This window comes from Drosophila simulans, chromosome 2L (assembly GCF_016746395.2).
Source record: "Drosophila simulans strain w501 chromosome 2L, Prin_Dsim_3.1, whole genome shotgun sequence".
NCBI lineage: Eukaryota > Metazoa > Arthropoda > Insecta > Diptera > Drosophilidae > Drosophila > Drosophila simulans.
In genome coordinates, this window is record NC_052520.2 from 23,015,000 (window position 1) to 23,032,597 (window position 17,598).

The following is a 17,598-nucleotide window of genomic DNA, read 5'->3' on the forward strand; positions in this document are numbered from 1 at the left end:
ACCCTACATCGGAAAAATTAAAAATCACCGAACCGGCATTCTGCACTGGGAGAAACGAAGTTATATTTTTTAATTATACATTACAAGGTTTTACAATAAGTTATTAAATTGTGTACCCGAGGAGAAGACTTAGTTTACATCACGTTTGTGTTTTTTAATTTTATTTAAATTCCTTTTAGTATTTATTATTTTTTATTATAAATATATATATTTTATATATATTTATATACTTACGTAGTTATTAATTTGTCAGTCGAATAAATGATCCGACAATAACAAAGACAAAGATCAACGCTGAAACAACTTTAAGTCGAAACACGAACAATTTCGGTGAACGTCTTTATTCGAGAAATGTCAGCTTAAGACTACTGTACAGAGTTTTGATCGGCACGAAGTGAGTCGCGAGAAACGGGAATGTCTAGTCAGTGAATTCGTGGGGTTTTTTTTTTTTTATTATATACGGCAGGAAAATGAAATCTTCTAAAGATACCATCAAACGTCCTTGGATGGCGTGCACGATTCATACCCATCAGCTAAGGCATTATGGCTACGTACTAAACAAAAACCTCCGCTCTCTCCTGTCCTTTTCAAGCTCACTTGGACTGCCAGTCAAAGTATTTCATCGGTGAGCAGGATGTGATGCCAAGTCGCACTCCATCTTCATTTGCGATGCACTGCAGCGCCTTTTTACGACCAACTGAGCGGACAGACGTAGAGTTCTTGCCCCACCAAAATACGGGAGTACTCCTTATCTATAGTTCCGATTGGCCAACTCGTCCTTACGGACACGCTTCATCATGGTGACGATGATCACGTGAGTCCCGTTCCAAACGATTTTGACAGCCATCATAGCGGCAACCAGGCCACTCGGGCTGAGAGGTGACCCAGCGAGCGCCACGAGTTGCGCCCTCTCCTCGACGAACCCGGAGCAGTGCAGAAGGATGTGCTCTGCGGTTTCCACTGCGTCTGTGCAGTAGAGGCACTGGGCTGTATCCACGTGGCAGAACCTAAATAGGTACCCTCGGAAACAGCCATGGTCCGTGAGGAACTGGGTCATGTGGTAGTCCACCGTTTTGTGCTCGCAATCAGCCCACTCCGTTAGTTCCGGGATAAGTTTGTACGTCCAGCGTCCCCGGTATGACTCTTGCCACAATTGGTTTTTCTATATGTGTACAAAAAGAACGATATGTATAATAATATATTTAATAATAATATTTCATAATAATAATTCATAAAAAATAATAATACGTAGTAGAAAATAAAAATTATTAAAATAAATAAAAATATGAAAACTGTTTATTGCAAAAGTTATATCTGGAGGAACGAAGTGCGGACACAAGCACTCGACACTCGACCTTAATAATTTTTCACACGTCACACGCTGAATACTCTAATAACAAATATTCTACTATAAAGTCATTTTTAAAATTTATTTTGTGATATTATGATTCTTCTATTACTATTTTTAAGCTATATTTAAATAATAACAACGTTAAGGCAATGCAAAACAAGATTTTTCACATGGTGCCAATTGATCAATAATAATATAGATTTAAAGTCAACGAACTACTAAGGTGAAGGGCATATTTTGTCAAATTTACAATGCATAAGCATACGTGTGCACACATACAGTTGTCTGCTATCACTGTATGCGTAGAAAAGAGCTGTTTGCTGTAGCGCTCTCCGCTCTTTCTCTCTCGAACAAAAACTCGAGAGAGCCTGGAGCCACCTCTAGAGCCACGGCCAAAAAATCGCGTGCCAAAAAATCGTATGGCGTTACGCATCTTGTTATTCTAGTGTCTTTGGGCATACCGTAATGTTCCAAGAGTTGGAAAATATGTCGCTGCTGGTTATAGTAATTACTTTAGTCGAACCACCTCGTTCAATACTCATGCCTAGGTTTTGGTGTATCGGCCCCTTATCAACAATATGGAATGTATTAGAGATAACATGATTTATCTTCTTTAACTCACCAAGGTCTGAACAGCAGACAATAAGGTCGTCTACATAAGCTGCTAATTTGTTGGTTATTGCGCCCTTATTTAATGTATACAAGCAAAATGTTCTGGGGTCTTCAGTAAGGTACCATTTAGGTATGATTCTTATCTATGCCGTTTCATCCCAGCCCCTATTGCTAGACCTTTCGTATTGTGGCATATCTAACCACTTCGCACTGGGCCAGATTCCCTTTCTTTTTGGCATAAAGTCGAAAAATTTTGTAAATTGTATTTTGAATTTAACTATATATTATGTAAGAGCATAGATTAGGGACACCAAAACGATTTTTAAAAACACATAAGTTGCAACACTGCATTTTTTATGCGATATGAAATTCATAAGTTTGTTTGTTCAAGCTGAATTGGCGCGAAACTTTTACTTAACTTTGTGATTCTGTTAAAAATACACCACGTGTCCAAATATTGACAAATAAAATGGAATTTAAAGGTCAAGGTCATAGTTATAACTTACTGATATAGAATTGTGTTCCATGTTGTAATTATTGTTGTCTTTGTTTACGTCTTAGTTTAGGGAAACTCTAACCAAATTGTTCGTCTATTGTGGAGTGAGAAATGATTTGTGCCAACTTGTAGAATTCATCTTCCAAAACTGGAAACTCTTAAAAAAGCAATTATTAAACAGCTTATGTATGGAAAGCAGATCGATAGAAATGAAGGCAGATTGACTAAGAGAATAAGAATAGTGAATGGTGTAAAAAAAAAAAAACAACGGGAAGTTACCTGATAGGCTTAAAATTATGAAATTTCTCGATCATTCCTTTAAGTGCCCTACCCTGGCGACGCCCTTGTCGCAGACCCCTAAAGATCGAATTCGCTAAATAAGCCAAAGAACTTATTTTGGCGGAAAAGTCGAATTTAAAGTCAAAAATACAAAACCTCACAGGTTACAATTTTTCAATCGCCAGAAAAATAGTTGTCACTTTTTCCCTCCATCTCACATAAATTGACGGAAAGGTGTTGAATATAAAAACTGGAACGAAATCTTGCCAGGTGTGTCCTATCTGTGGAGCCGAGCCACTTCAAAGGATTTTATGAAAACCACCGAAATATCAAACTTTAAGGCCAACATTGAAAATGTAAATTATGGCATCAGTCCTCTGCACGCATGGATCAGATTTTTCGAGTTTGTACTTAAAATCTCATACAAACTTAAATTGGAAAAGTGACAAACAAGGGATAATGAAGAAAGAGACATGATAACATTCCGTAAACAAGAGTTACAACAATTACTTTTGACTCAGATGGGATTACATGTTGATAAGCCAAAACAAAACGGAAGTGGAAATACGAATGACGGAAACACCACACGAAGAACATTTAAAAACACAAGGCAACTTTCATCAATATGATGATTAAATTATGATATTTCGCACAGGTTTTATATTATTTTGGTTGCTATATCTTGTGAATTTCGTATAAATATTTCTAAATTCAAAAAATTCTGCCAACGAACTGGATCACTATAAATGGTATCCGATGTCAGCAACTATCCATAAAGTTTTGATTCGCGGTCCGCAGATAATAGAATCCTCGGTTTTACCTATCGGCTGCTTTGGAGAGAACGCATCTGAAACACGTAATAAATTCTACAAGCGTGATAGACGGTCATATTCGAGACAATGTTCTAGTTTTAACAATTTAACGGACGTATTTTACCGAGCCATGGATTCATCGGATCCTTTACTTTCAAGCCTAAATATAAACAAAAGGTCGTCTCAAAATAAAAAAGTCGCTTTGCCTAAAGTCATCAATCTTTTAGATGCACCAAATATATAACATATTAATAATGAACATTTTTTGGGAAGCGATGATTGTGACTCGGATTTGGATCACGATGATCCATTTTCTATGCATTTGGACGTAAAAAATGTTGATGAATATAATGGTATAATTATATGTATATTAAATAAATACATAAGAAAAATTTAGCATAAATTTATTATATTAATTAATAAGAAGAAATAATCATGCCAAATGTACTCCTTAACTTTATATCCTAATATGGGTGGTATGGGTGGGATTGGTCCGATTTACTTGAAATTTCACGTACGTATTTTAAAATGACATTTAAATGTCAAATGTCAAACCAATTCTACAAAAATTCAGCTCTCTAGCTTTATTATTTGTGTGTGTGCACTGTTGAAAATGTCTCCTTGTAGTTTACACCGTAGATTTGTCCGCAACCTTTTGCCATTAGCCGTGCCTTGTAACGCTCAATTTCGCCAGTCGCGCCTTTCTTTATCCCAAATGTCCACCGGCATCCAATTGCCTTTTGTACTGGGAGCAAGTCTGCTATCTCCCAAGTCTCCTTCTTTATTAGCGCGTTTTATGTTGGCGCCCGCCTCTCATCAGCTATTGTCATCTTTGCTATTTCCGTACTGAACTTTAGATGTTCCCAGTTATCCCCTACTATTCCCCTATCCTCAAACTATAAAATGAAAATCTAAACATTTTTCAAAAGTGTGGGCGTGGCAGCTTAGGGCAGTTTTATAGCGTTAGAGTGGCAAATCGATGGAAATTTACAAGACCAATAAAAATTTTTATATATATTAAAATAGTTTTCAAAGTGTGGGCGTGTCAGTTATGCGTGGCAAAAAACTTGCCCTGCGTCTATGCCTCTGGAAGCTGCATGCTTAATCTCAAAATTGTATAGTTCCTCAGATCATTTCCTATAAACCAGAGCGTACACACTTAGCGCAGTAAGATAGGACTCAAAAATTTAAATTAAATCATTACCCAATCAAAAAGCTTAAATTTAGTTTTTCTAAAATTATATGATCAAATTAAGTTTATAGTCAAAGCCGAATGCAAATTTAAAAAATATAATAATATAAAACTAAATTCCTATTTAATATGAATACACATAAAATTTGTACATTTCATTGTCCACCGTTTCTGAGTTGCCGCTAACCGAGTGATGCTATCTTGACGCATATTTTTAAATGGTGTAAATTTAATGCATATATTTTGTGGTATGGTAGTATTTTTAAATGTTAGCTGTGCAGGCATGCTGTCTCTAGTTTAATTTCCTGAATCTGATGTGAAGAAACAGGAATGCTTGAAAACAGATGTCACTTCTACAGGGGAACAAAGTTTAAAAACAAGTAAATCACAGAAAACGTCGTTTCCTTTTGCTAATAGAGCGCCTGAATTCGGTGGAAATAGCATAAAAATATATCACCATTCTTGGGACTGCAAAACAAATTCGAAAATGAGTGACAACTTTTCAAGAACACCATTTTCTGAAGGGCACGCTCCAAGCCGTAAGCAATAAAGAATTTGGTTACATAATTTTATTTAATTATTAAATAGCTCGATGTTATCTGTTTTTTTTTTTTTAAATTGAAATGGAATACAATGATATGCAGATGAAGAAGCATTAAAACCCCACTACACTACCACTACGGGTTCTTTTAGTAGAACTCCGGTCTCGCCGTATCTCAACTATGATTCGCGATATCTGCAACAAGCACAGCCAGAGTTCATTTTTCCCGAAGGGGCCAACAAGCAGCGTGGACGCTTCGAGTTGGCCTTCTCACAGATAGGCACTTCGGTAATGATTGGCGGTGGAATTGGTGGCCTAGCAGGTGTTTATAATGGTTTAAAAGTCACAAAAGCACTCGATCAGAAGGGAAAAGTTCGTCGAACACAGTAAGTAATTATCGGAATTAAAATTGGTTGCAACCTCACAACTTCTACTTAACGCGTAGGTTACTTAATCACATTATGAAGCAAGGTTCTGGCACAGCTAACACATTGGGCACATTGACGGTGCTGTATTCGGCTTGTGGAGTTTTGCTGCAGTTTTTCCGCGGAGAAGATGATCATGTAAACACAGTAATTGCGGGCTCTGCCACAGGACTGCTATACAAGTCAACAGGTTAGCTGAATTTGCCATATATCGAAAAATAATATTTATGAACTAGTTGCATTGTATTTTACAGCTGGTCTTAGGACGTGTGCTTTTGGTGGAGCTATTGGGCTGGGCATCTCGTCGCTCTATTGCTTATACCTAATAGCACAAGAAAACAGTTCGAACTCAAGTCCCAAGTACCTATAAATGGCTAAAATATGTAGTACGCAGGCATTAATAGGATCACTCCTTGCCGATTAAAATTATAAATACGAAATTTTAATTTTATTTTGTTTTATTACATTTTATAATAAGAATTTTTGCATTAACTTGCTGTTGTAGATAAAGCCATCACAATCCCGTACACAATTTAGTTACGAACCCAATTTCAAAACTCGCTAATAGTCCAAGTTTTTGGTATCGGCGCCTACCATGATTGCCCTGCTGCCCCCAGCCATTTCATTATTGGCCGGAGCTTCGCAGCTGGTGTCCTGTGTGGAGCATGTCTGGCAGTGACAGTTCACTGCCTCCATGTACTGGTACTTGCTTACGCTGTCCTTTGCTTTAGGGTGACAATTCTTCAGGATAGCTACTACCAGCTGCCGCTGGGCGTGGACACAAACAGGATGGAACGAACGCTTGTAAGGAAACTTCCAATCGGAAATTTCGCTTGAGTCGCATCGTCCCCAACACGACCAAACGCTTACATAGTCCCAACACTCGTGTCCTTGAAGATCAGACTGTGTCACTTTATACGTGTATACACGACGGTGGCATCCCAAAGGCGTCACAATATGTCCGTTGTTCATCGGTTTAATTTCCGACAAACTTGAAGACGAAACCGAAATAAGCACTACAGACGTACCCACAAAGATGACTAAAGTCCTGAAAAAATAATTCTGAACATAGAGGAACAATGCGCTAGCTATTTTTGGCTGCCTTACAGAGTTGCACTATCCGCCAACATAGTTTTCGGTGCAGTTTCTGGTTATCAACTGAGTTACAAGTGAAAGGAATCGCCTTTTTATTAATGCGGCGAACGTCTAAACTGAGCCTGCGCTACGCAGCAAGGAGTGTAAACACTCAACATATGGCGTACAAAAATAAATTACATTGCTTGAAGGTTCAACTTTGCATTTCTAATTCTGTTTGCGTTATGAATTTTAATTTGTACATTAATTTGTTTTTGTTGAATTTAAATCCAAAAACAATTGCACGTGTATTTTCGAGCGAACTCATATTTTGTTACTTTATCTGTATGCATCTTCAACTCTCGTACACGAGAGTATATTCGCATTCAGCAAAAACGTTTGCTTGCACTTGTAAATTAAACCGATTGAGTGAGTGGTTTCATCTTAAAGGATTATTTATTGAGCCAACACTGCTATGGTGGTATAAAATCTCTCAACTTGGCCATTAGATGCGCCGTGCAAAGAAGGCGAAATCGAGACCTGTACACTGAACCTATTTTTTAGGATGACTCGTATGGCTTCCGAGTTCATTCACCCTTCATTGTCAAAGTAAAGAGTTTTCATGTTAGGGAAAAGATTTATTAGCTGCAAAATTGGTTAAAAAAATATATCGTTGTGGATAATACTTTCCTCAGTATAACCGGAAGCTGGTGATTTTGTGACGATTTTGCCTTGGACCAAGTTTTATAATTTGAAGTGATTTTTGAAGCCAGTTGGCTCATTTAGAGAAAAATGCAGTCACGAAAGACTCCTTTCATTTTCCTGTCCTGCTCTTGTGTTCCTCGGGCATGAATTTCCGTTATGCGATACTATTTGCTACTAAAATTATGTTTTGAACAATGTGTAAATGTGAGGTAAAAACATCGAATAAATCGTACTGAATAAGAGATATTTAACGAACTGTTTTCCTGGTTCTGTAGTTGCAGCGGCTAGCTCGGTGAGTTCGTGTGTTTGTCCCACGAAATTTATGATTTGTGTGATTGCTCAAACAAGGAGAAGACAGAGTTTTAAGACAAGAATAGCTTTATTGTCAGACTACTTCGAAAATGGACTCCTACAGTCCTCGCCGTCTGCCGCGCGGCGTTACTCCTTCGTCGTCTTTCCTTCGTTATGCTTGGAATGGGCTTAGAATGTTATGGGGGCACGCGCTTGCGTATTTTTTTATAGCCCGCGGGGATCACGTTATTTCCCCTTTTGCGCACGGCCCGCTCGGACTCGGACACGGCCCTTGACTCTTCTTGCATTCCAGCCCTCTTCGCTGATGCTAGGACGCTCCCGTGCACCCGGATTTGTGGGGAGTTTTAAGACTCCTCACTAACCGCCCTGAGCTGCAACGACCAATTGTTTGAAACGTTTGTAAGAAGATAAATACTTATTATACTTACGATAAGTCCAATACGATATATATTACGAACCATATCCAAGATCTCGAAAGGAAACGACGCGCCACGATCTTTTCAAAGTCCATGCAGGCCAACGTATATAACGAATCTAGCGATACGTGTGTTCCTTACGAATAAACAAATACAAGCCATCTTATAATGCAATTTCCTATTCATTTAAACAATAGTTTCGAACCAACGACTACGCTTTCAATTTTCAGAAGTGGCATAACTTACGATCAAAGCCATTTGTTATGCACCATATGTGAAATTCGTTTATTGTTCTTTCGTGACTCCAGTGGAACTGCGCAGTAACAAAAAAAGGAAAATTACGAAAACTAACGAATTACGAGTGAAGCATTTGAAGCGTCTTCTGCGGGAACGAGGTCTTTCCACGTCTGGAAGCAGAGAGGATCTTATTCTTCGTTTGATCGAACACGAAAATACTGATGAAATAGAGTTTGCAACTACGGCGCAATTACAACTCGAGATGAACGACCTTCGTGAATATATGCAACGATGAACACAGCATTGTTGCATATTCCTCCGACTATCGACAGACCTACAGTCAAAAACGTTCCGACTTCACCAAACATCACAGAGGTGCCACAGCGTACCGCTCCCATTAGAGAAATTGCAGATACGCTACCTGAGTTTGACCCAACGAATGACAAATTTCTCACGGCAGAAAAGTTTATTGATCGCGCCAATAAAGACATGGACGTTTACCATTGGGATGAAGAGCTTCTCCTAATGGCTATATCCACAAGTCTTCGAGGTGCTGCACGGATGTGGCATGACGGTTCACGTACATTGCATATCCGTTGGTTGGATTTCGCAAATTATCTTCTCACGGAATTTGGTTCGAAGGATACTGGCTATTTAGCATTCAACTTCCGGGGTTCGTCAGCTTTATGCTCGGGTCTGGCTTATCTGGATATGCTGCTTCTAACTCTGTCCGAGATTGCTGCGGGCTTTGAGTCATTTTCCATTCCTGCGCAATACTCAGCCAGGGTCTTTCGCATGTCTTCTGTTCTTCCAGACAGCTGTATGCAAACCTCTGTGCCACATATGTGAATTCCTCCTTTTTAAGGTGGTAGAACCAACTTCTACAAATACTACTTTTTGTTCTTTACTGCCGGACGCCAGAAATAACGAAATGATTTTAATAAAGACGCCAACATACATTTATATGCGTTAAAAACCTTATTTATTTTTTTTTTTCGCACGGGTCCCACGGCCACACCTCCCGCCCAACCGACCGAGGGGCGCTGCCGTGTATCGTACGCCTTGATTCGTGAGAAGTTAGAGGCGTTATAGAAAAGAGTACAGAGACGAGGTAATGAACATAAAGTAATAAATAATAATAAATAATGTAACTAAATAATAACATAACTGTAATAAATATTATTGTTAGTAGGATCTATTTATGTACTAAAAAAGTTAAAATTGATTGCTTTAAGAGCGGCGGAGAGTCAAGATTACAAATAATAGGATAAAGTCTATTATAGTCAGAATATAATACTCTGTAAGAGTCATGCTACTCATAGTTAGATCTACAACGATTTAAGATAAGTGGTATATAGTTTCTAGTAAATCTACTTGGAACCGAGAAGATAAGCCGACTAATCAAACTCGGACTCTCAACATCACCACGAATAAACTTACAAATAAAGACTGTTCCAAGCATAGTTCTACGGTTAGCTAGGGAAGGTAAATTAATTAATTGTCTACTGGAATAAGGAGGTAATATACGGTTTGCATCCCGCCGCAAGGCAAAAAGTAAAAAAAAAATTTGGACCGATTCAATACGGTTCGAGTGAACTACGTATTGTGGACTCCAAACACGTGATCCGTACTCGAGAATCGGACGGACTAACGAAATAAATTAGGTTTTAGTCAAGTAAGGATCATCAAATTCCTTAGACCACCTTTTTATAAAACCAAGCACACCCCTGGCCTTATTGACAATAGACGAAATATGGTCAGAAAATTTTAGTTTAGGGTCCAGAAGAACACCAAGATCATCAACCCATGTTATTCTGTCCAAAGAGCACCCACTTAGAGTGTAAGTCGTGCGTACTGGGTTGACACGACAAAAGGTCATAACTTTATACTTGGAGCCTGTCGTCGTGCGTCACATGGAGTTGCCTTAAACGGCTACCCCACGCATTGGTTCCCGAAAGAAAGGGCAGACTAATCCGTGGTAGTAGAACACGTTTTATTCTGGAAGAATTCAATGTTTTACAATTGCAACTAACTTAACTTATTAGCTCACCGCAGTGTGTCCTCCAACTCTTACACGACAATGAAAAGCTAAATTTTCCCGCCAATTTACGAAAAACAATGTGCCCAGACACATATGGGCTTACAAATCCTTCCACATTCGGACTTCTCAAAAATACTAACTAGCCTATCGATAACAATATTCGATCTGCGACATACCCGACCCCGTGAAGAACCTCTTCACTCAAATCCAAAACTGCAAGTTTAGAGACGGGTCGCATCATTGTCCTAGATAGGCCGTTGTCGTTCACGCGCACCTTAGCGCGTCTGACGACTCCATCAGCTCCGCTGTAGATCTCCTCCACGATGCCCTTGCGCCACTCTCGTCGGGCCAAGGCAGGATCGCAGACGAAGACCATATCACCCTGGTGGATGGGCTCCGTTCGGCGGCACCACTTCTCGCGGCGCACAAGCGTAGGCAGGTACTCCATGACCCACCTCCTCCAGAAACGATCTCGTTGCAGGCGAGCAATCCTCCACTGCTTCCTCGTAGAAACCTCCAGCAGCTCCGCATCCAATCCAGGCGTATCCGGCAGATTGCCTACTCCCTTGAGTAGATCGTTTGGCGTCAACGGCGCCTCCTGGTCCGCATCCACAGGCAAGTGCGTGAGCGGACGCGAGTTTACAATATTCTCCGCCTCAATCAGGAAACTCTCCAATACATGGTCCCTCGGCACAACTTCCTTCAGGGTATGACGCAGTACTCTCTTGACGCACTGCACCATGCGCTCCCAAACTCCGCCCTCAGACGGGTTCGCTGGACAATTAAAAACCCATTCAATGCTTCTGCTTGACAACTCACTCTGAAGCTTCTCCATCTCGAATACGTCACCAAAGCGCCTGGCTTCCCTGCCAGCTCCCACGAAGTTCTTGCCGTTATCGCTGCGCAGTCTATATACTGGCCCTCTACGGCAGACGAAGTTCCTGATCGCAATTATGCAGGAATCCGTCGACAGGTCATGCGCCAGCTCCAGGTGAATCGCCCTTGTCGTCAAACACGTAAACAAGGCGACCCAACGCTTCTCCTTGTGACGGGACACAGTCACCAGCAGTGGCCCAAAGTAGTCCAGTCCTGTGTATTTGAATGGCCATCCACCCGCATCCAGTCTGTCTTCCGGATGGGGTCCCATTATCGGCGGCATCGGCCGCGCTCGCTGCAACTTGCACTCGTTGCACGATGAGATGACTCTCCGCATCACACGCCTCATCTTTGTGACTCAGAACTTTGTCCGGATCTCCGCAATCGTAGCATCCACATTTTGATGCTTCATCCTGGCGTGGAAGTCTCTCACAATCAGCTCTGTCAGACTGTGACTGTGTGACAGTAATACGGGCCTCCTCGCACTGTACGGCATGCACAGTGCGGCATCAATTCTGCCGTTAGCTCGCAGAATCCCGTCCTCGTCTAGGTAGGGCACCAACCCTCGAATGTCGCTCGATCTACCGACGTCCTGTCCAGTTTCCGCCGACCTCATCTCGTCGGGGAACGACTCCAATTGTGCCTGTCTGAACAACAGGTTCTCCGCAGCCTTACATTCTGCTGCAGTAAGGCCGTATTTCTCGAGCTCGTTTCGCTGTTTGCGGCACCAGCGCGCAAACCGTAGGACCCAGGCTGTGGTCCTCACCAGGCGACTGAAGCTCCAGAATCTCTGAAACGGAATAACAAAATCGTCTGCCGCAACTAATGCAAACTCACTGGGCATCTCTTCTTCATCAGGGGCATCTGGAACACGCTCAGTTCCTTCCTTAGGCCCCGGCCAGCTGGCTGCTGGCTGCTGGCTGCCTCAAAAATGCAGGTCCTCTTAGCCACCTTGATTCCTGGCTAAGGTCGACTCCTTTCTGCGACCGCGTCGCATTGTCGGCTGTAGGCACCCATCTCCATTGGGAAACCTTCGACGACTCCAAAATCTCCGCCACTCGGTTGCCAACAAACTGCTTATACCGGCGGTGGGTGCTGCCGATCCATCTCAGCACCGTCTTAGAGTCCGTCCATAACACCAGGTCCGTGATGACCACACTGTGCTCCTCCTTGACAATGTTCATCAGCCTGGTTCCAAGAACTGCTGCCTATAGCTCCAGCCGTGAGATCGTCATCGTTCTCATTGGGGCACACTTCATCTTCGCACTCACGAAGCTCACCTGCACGTCGTCGTCCTCATATGTGACCCTCCAATAGGCCACCGCCGCGAATGCTGCCTGACTAGCATCCACGAAGACGTGCAAATCTACGGCCCGGACTGCTCCACGCCCAAAATAATGGCGCGGACATCGGAACTGTCCCACGGCGTCCATCTCTTTGCGCCAAATCGCAAAGGCCTTGCTTAACTCCTCCGGTAGTGGTTCGTCCCACTGGATTTTCTGCCTCCAAATCTCTCGCAGCAGCAGCTTCGCTGTAACCATGAGGCAGCACAGGAATCCCAGGGTATCAAACGTTGACATCACCAGGCTCAAATATTCCCTCTTCGTAGGGACTCGATCTCCACTTAGGACGCTGCTTGGCACTCGATGATACTCCACGTTGAATCTGAAGTCATCTGTTGCTACTTGCCAACGCATTCCGAGGATCTTCTCTTCAGCCTCACCCCATCCGACGCTCTTGACTCGACCAGGTCCTAAAGCCGTCTCCACTGTGGGTGAGCTGGATGAAAACTGGCATAATTCGAATCCAGCATCCTTGTGTATCTCCTTCACTCGGGTAGATACGCTGATAGCCTCGCTCTCTGTAGCGAAACTGTCCGCATAGTCATCGACATAATGGTAGTCGGTGATTGCCTTGACCGCTCTCGGATCCGAATCCCGATACTTCAGTGCATTCATAGTCTTCACGTAATGCGCAGCGCTCGGCGAGCAGGCTGCTCCAAACGTCATTACGTTCATCTCATAGACATCCGGATCTCTCTCGTCGTCGCCATCTCTCCAGAGGAATCGTTGGGAACATCTATCCTCGGGTCGGATCAGCACTTGGTGGAACATCTCCTTGATGTCACCGCAGACTCCGACGGCTCCCTCTCTGAAATAAAAGAGCACAGCTGGCAAAGGCTTATAGTGCTGAGGTCCTTTGTCCAGCTCCGAGTTTAGCGAGGTTCCTCCAACTTTGGCTGCAGCATCAAACACAAGCCGTATCTTGCCGGGCTTGTTTGGGTTTTCGACACCAAAATGTGGCAAATACCATAGGCGATCGCTCCTTACCGCGACCTCCTCCGGCTGCAGCCTCCTCGCGTATCCTTTAGACACCTAATCCTTTATAATCCGATCGTATTCCTGCGCCAACGGCTTGTTGCGCTTCATCTTCTTCTCGACGTTGACCAGCCTCCTGTACGCCATCTAATAGATCGTTGGCCGCACAACGTGGTCGTCCTTCCAGAGTAATCCCGTCTGGTAGCGACGCCCCACTTTCACCGTGGTGTCTTCGAGTATCCTTTGGGCCCGAACATCGTCGCTGGCTGTGACCGGCGGCGCGGTCTTTACTCCAAAGTTCTCCATGTCGAAATAGTCCTCCACTATCTTCTCCATCGCGTCATCCACTGACACGGCAAGTAGGCAGGACCTCGGTGACGGCGTGGTCGGTTGCCCACTTACAGGCCCAAACACAACCCAGCCCAGCTCGGTTGCGGCCGCATACGGTCCCTCTCGAGCGAACCGCCTCGTCCTAAGTGGCAACCCCAGATGTCCGTGATCCAGGCCGATGAGCAGCTTCGGCACCACGTTGTTGTAAGGCTTCATCGGCAGACGCGCATCCCTGTGCACGCCCTGGACATCTCGTCGGCTCAATGTCTGCATCGGCAAACTCAAACTTCGTAGTTCGTCATCGATCATCGTGACGGAGGATCCCTCATCTAGGAGCGCATACGTATCCACCTTTCGCCCCGCTCCGTACAGCGTAACCGGCAGTATACGGAACAGTAGATGGCCTCCTTCGGCGTCAACGCAGCTCAAATTCCTCTGCATGGGCGTTCCCGCTTCACTCCTCTCTCCAGGCTGTTGCTGGGAACGGCTGGCTGCCGGTTCCCCTCTTGGTCCCTGTGACCATCTCGTAGCGAAGGCCTCCTGTCCGGGCTGCGTCTGGAAGCTGCTGGCTGCTGGTTCCCTTCGTGGCGTCTGAAGCCACCTCGCTGCAGCGGCCTTCGCTCCCCGTCGCACTATGTAGCAGACGGTGATGCTCCCTTCGGTATCCATTAATCTGGCACTCACCTTGCGTATAGCAGGATCTAGCCGTATGCCCGCTTCGCAGGCAGTTGAAGCATAGCCGATGCCTCTTCACATTGCTCCACCTTTCCTGTGGCGAAGCTCCAATAAATTTTCTGCAGTTCAATATTCCATGCTGTCCTCCACAGATGGGACAACCTCCATGCCGATCATCCTGTTGATCGCATTCATTATGGTCGACGCTTGCATGTAGAAGTCGACGCCTCGGCTCCTTTCCCTCGACGTCCAAAACCGTGCACACCACGTTTGCGTACTCCTGTAGCCACGCGCTGAAGTGGACTACAGTGGGAAAGGGCGCAATCGTTGCAGCATGCCTGGCCCAGTCCACTCGCTTGCTCGTTGGCAGCTTGGCCACAAGCTCCTCCATGAGGGTTGGGTTCCCCATGTGTTGCTCCGCCTTCGCTGACTGCAAGAAGGCCGCGAGGTTACTCACTCGGGTTGCGAAGGGAATGATCTTCGCCAAATTGTGCTCCGAAATTGGCTGCACCTCTCGCAGGTTGTTGAGCTGGCTGCGTATAAGCTGCTCCGGTCGGCCGAACCTAAAGCGCAGCTGCTCCATCACGGCGCTGACATTCCCTGGATGAATCAATAGCGCCTTCACTGCCTCGCGCGCTTCATCCTTCAGCGCCTTCAACAACCTCTGGTTGTTCTCCAGGTCCGTGCAGTTGTACGCTCGGGTCGTCTCCACGAACGCACAGCTGAAGATCGGCCACTCCTCAGGCTGCCTTCCAAATATAGGCAAGTACGGAAGCTTCCTTGGCCCATATGCTCCCTGGATTCCACTCGGCGTCGTCGCGGCGTAGGATCCGACAAGTGGCGATGCTGTTGCCGCATTGTGGATGCTCACGCCCGGTAGCACGAGTCCATGCGCTGGCTGCGCAGTGCCTGTTGCACACAGTGGCTCCACAAAATAGTTGCTAGTTGTTAGCAATGGCGGTCCACTCGAAGATGGCGGCAGCGTGCAGGCCGCACCGCTCGCACCGTCACCGTTGTATGGCACCGACCCGACCCCGTTATGTAAGGCCTCTCCGTTAGATGTGGGTATTGGCTGGCCGCTCCAAAATTTCGGCCGCCCCGACGCTCCACTGTTGGCGCCAACTGCGCTTGGGCCAACTGCGATTGGCGCGGAATTGGCGGTGCTCACACTTTCCAGGGATCTAGCCTTCTCCATCTCCCTCTCCAACGCTGCGATCCTCTCCATGAGTTCAAACACGAGGGGCTGGTTCACCTCCGGTACTGAACTCGCAGCTGTGACAGCAGTACTTCTAGGTTCGGAAGCTACTGTAGTCACCGTAGTGGCCGGGCAAGGAATCGACGCCGCCGTGATGTTCACCCGCGTCCGAGTTCCTGCTCCACTACTGGCTGGCTGCTGACTCACTGTTGTTATAGGGGTGGCTTCCCCTCCGTTCAGCCGGGTACTCTTCCTGGGGGAATGCTGCATCTTCCCCAGCTCCAAAATGGCGGCGCCTCTGCGCGTCCAAAATGGCGTCTCTGACGCCTCGTGCCACTGGCTGCGGCCACGGATGCTTGGCGCTCCTCAAATGACGCTTCTTGCGTCTCCTTGTCGCCGGCTGCGACTCGTTCGTACCGGCGTTCGACGCTGGCTGCGTCCCTCTATGTCGCTGACTGCGACGCCACTGTCGCTGGCTGCGACTCCTCTGCCGGTACGTAGCGCTGGCTGCGCTCACACAAATCCTGGCTGGCCGTCTAAACCGTCACTCCAGCTCCGGCAACTCTCTAGCTGGCCGTCTAAACCGTCATTCCAGCGCAAGTTGCCCCTGCAGTCGCCCTAGGACTGCGAATAAAAGGTTGTCGTCGTGCGTCACATGGAGTTGCCTTAAACGGCTACCCCACGCATTGGTTCCCGAAAGAAAGGGCAGACTAATCCGTGGTAGTAGAACATGTTTTATTCTGGAAGAATTCAATGTTTTACAATTGCAACTAACTTAACTTATTAGCTCACCGCAGTGTGTCCTCCAACTCTTACACGACAATGAAAAGCTAAATTTTCCCGCCAATTTACAATGGCGAAAAACAATGTGCCCAGACACATATGGGCTTACAAATCCTTCCACATTCGGACTTCTAAAAAATACTAACTAGCCTATCGATAACAATATTCGATCCGCGACAGAGCCATTTAAGCTTAATATGTTATCACGGCACCATATTTGAAAGCTGTCTAGATCGGATTGTAAGTCTAAATGGCGCGAACTGTCCTTGTGCTGAAGGCATAATTTAACATCGTCTGCGTACATAAGTACACGCGAATGTTTTATTACTAGGGTAGGTCGTTAACGAATAAGGTAAAAATAAGCGGACCAAGGTGGTTCCCTTGTGGGACACCAGATGTGACTCGGAGAATACAAGACAGAGAATTTTTAAAGAGGAATTTTTGCGTCCTGCCATTCAGATAGCTTAAAATCCAATTTAGAAGATCAACAGGGAAACCTAATAGATCAAGTTTCCTTACTAGAAGGTAATGCTTTACTAAAGTCAGTTTAGATGACATCTGTTTGAAGATTATTTTTGAAGGGCTGTATTACGAAAGAAGTTAGCTCCAAGAGGTTAGTGATTGTTGAGCACACAGCCAGGGATTCCATCGGGACCTTCCGAATAGACCGGTTTAACTCGCTGAAGATCGTTAAGCAGTGAGCTTTCTTTTATAGTGGGGCAGAATATTAGATTCGACTTAGATACGGCATAAGAGTATGGCTGTTCCGATGTTACCGTAGTGTTTTCAAAAAATAGCGAGGATGGGTAGGAACTTGTTTTTGGCTTAGTGTTAACGAAATTATAAAACTGTTTCGGATCCTGTGCGAACTGGAACTTACAACGCTTTAAATAATTTCTGTAGCACTGAGCATTGAGCACGGTAAAGT

At 44.7% G+C, this 17,598-nt stretch overlaps 5 protein-coding genes across 6 annotated transcripts; 1 reads left to right on the plus strand and 4 right to left on the minus strand.

Annotated features, from left to right (window-relative positions):
- Window positions 1-264: 264 nt before the first annotated feature.
- On the minus strand, window positions 265-3,904 carry LOC120285790. Of its 2 annotated transcripts, XM_044923160.1 has the most exons (3): window positions 2,739-3,904; window positions 2,470-2,616; window positions 265-1,162 (listed from the first exon to the last, which is right to left on the minus strand). In XM_044923160.1, the coding sequence occupies exons 2-3, from the start codon at window positions 2,488-2,490 to the stop codon at window positions 749-751; spliced, it is 435 nt and encodes a 144-aa protein (XP_044779095.1). In that variant the 5' UTR covers window positions 2,491-2,616; window positions 2,739-3,904; the 3' UTR covers window positions 265-748. The 2 variants fall into 2 exon arrangements, with proteins under 2 accessions (XP_044779095.1, XP_039154337.1); XM_039298403.2 differs by lacking the exon at window positions 2,739-3,904 and having other exon boundaries at window positions 2,470-2,617.
- Window positions 3,905-4,986: 1,082 nt separating this feature from the next.
- On the plus strand, window positions 4,987-6,154 carry LOC6739586 (mitochondrial import inner membrane translocase subunit Tim23). The gene is made up of 4 exons (XM_002076446.4): window positions 4,987-5,281; window positions 5,387-5,669; window positions 5,729-5,898; window positions 5,963-6,154. The coding sequence occupies exons 1-4, from the start codon at window positions 5,230-5,232 to the stop codon at window positions 6,076-6,078; spliced, it is 621 nt and encodes a 206-aa protein (XP_002076482.1). The 5' UTR covers window positions 4,987-5,229; the 3' UTR covers window positions 6,079-6,154.
- On the minus strand, window positions 6,135-7,715 carry LOC27207519 (thyrostimulin beta-5 subunit). Its single transcript, XM_016183199.3, has 2 exons — window positions 6,816-7,715; window positions 6,135-6,756 (listed from the first exon to the last, which is right to left on the minus strand). The coding sequence occupies exons 1-2, from the start codon at window positions 6,836-6,838 to the stop codon at window positions 6,270-6,272; spliced, it is 510 nt and encodes a 169-aa protein (XP_016022786.1). The 5' UTR covers window positions 6,839-7,715; the 3' UTR covers window positions 6,135-6,269.
- An 855-nt stretch (window positions 7,716-8,570) lies between these two features.
- LOC123327172 lies at window positions 8,571-11,718 on the minus strand. The gene is made up of 2 exons (XM_044922828.1): window positions 10,670-11,718; window positions 8,571-8,622 (listed from the first exon to the last, which is right to left on the minus strand). The coding sequence occupies exons 1-2, from the start codon at window positions 11,716-11,718 to the stop codon at window positions 8,571-8,573; spliced, it is 1,101 nt and encodes a 366-aa protein (XP_044778763.1).
- Window positions 11,719-11,727: 9 nt separating this feature from the next.
- Window positions 11,728-12,213, minus strand: LOC123327173. Its single transcript, XM_044922829.1, has one exon. The coding sequence runs from the start codon at window positions 12,211-12,213 to the stop codon at window positions 11,728-11,730; it is 486 nt and encodes a 161-aa protein (XP_044778764.1).
- Window positions 12,214-17,598: the final 5,385 nt, after the last annotated feature.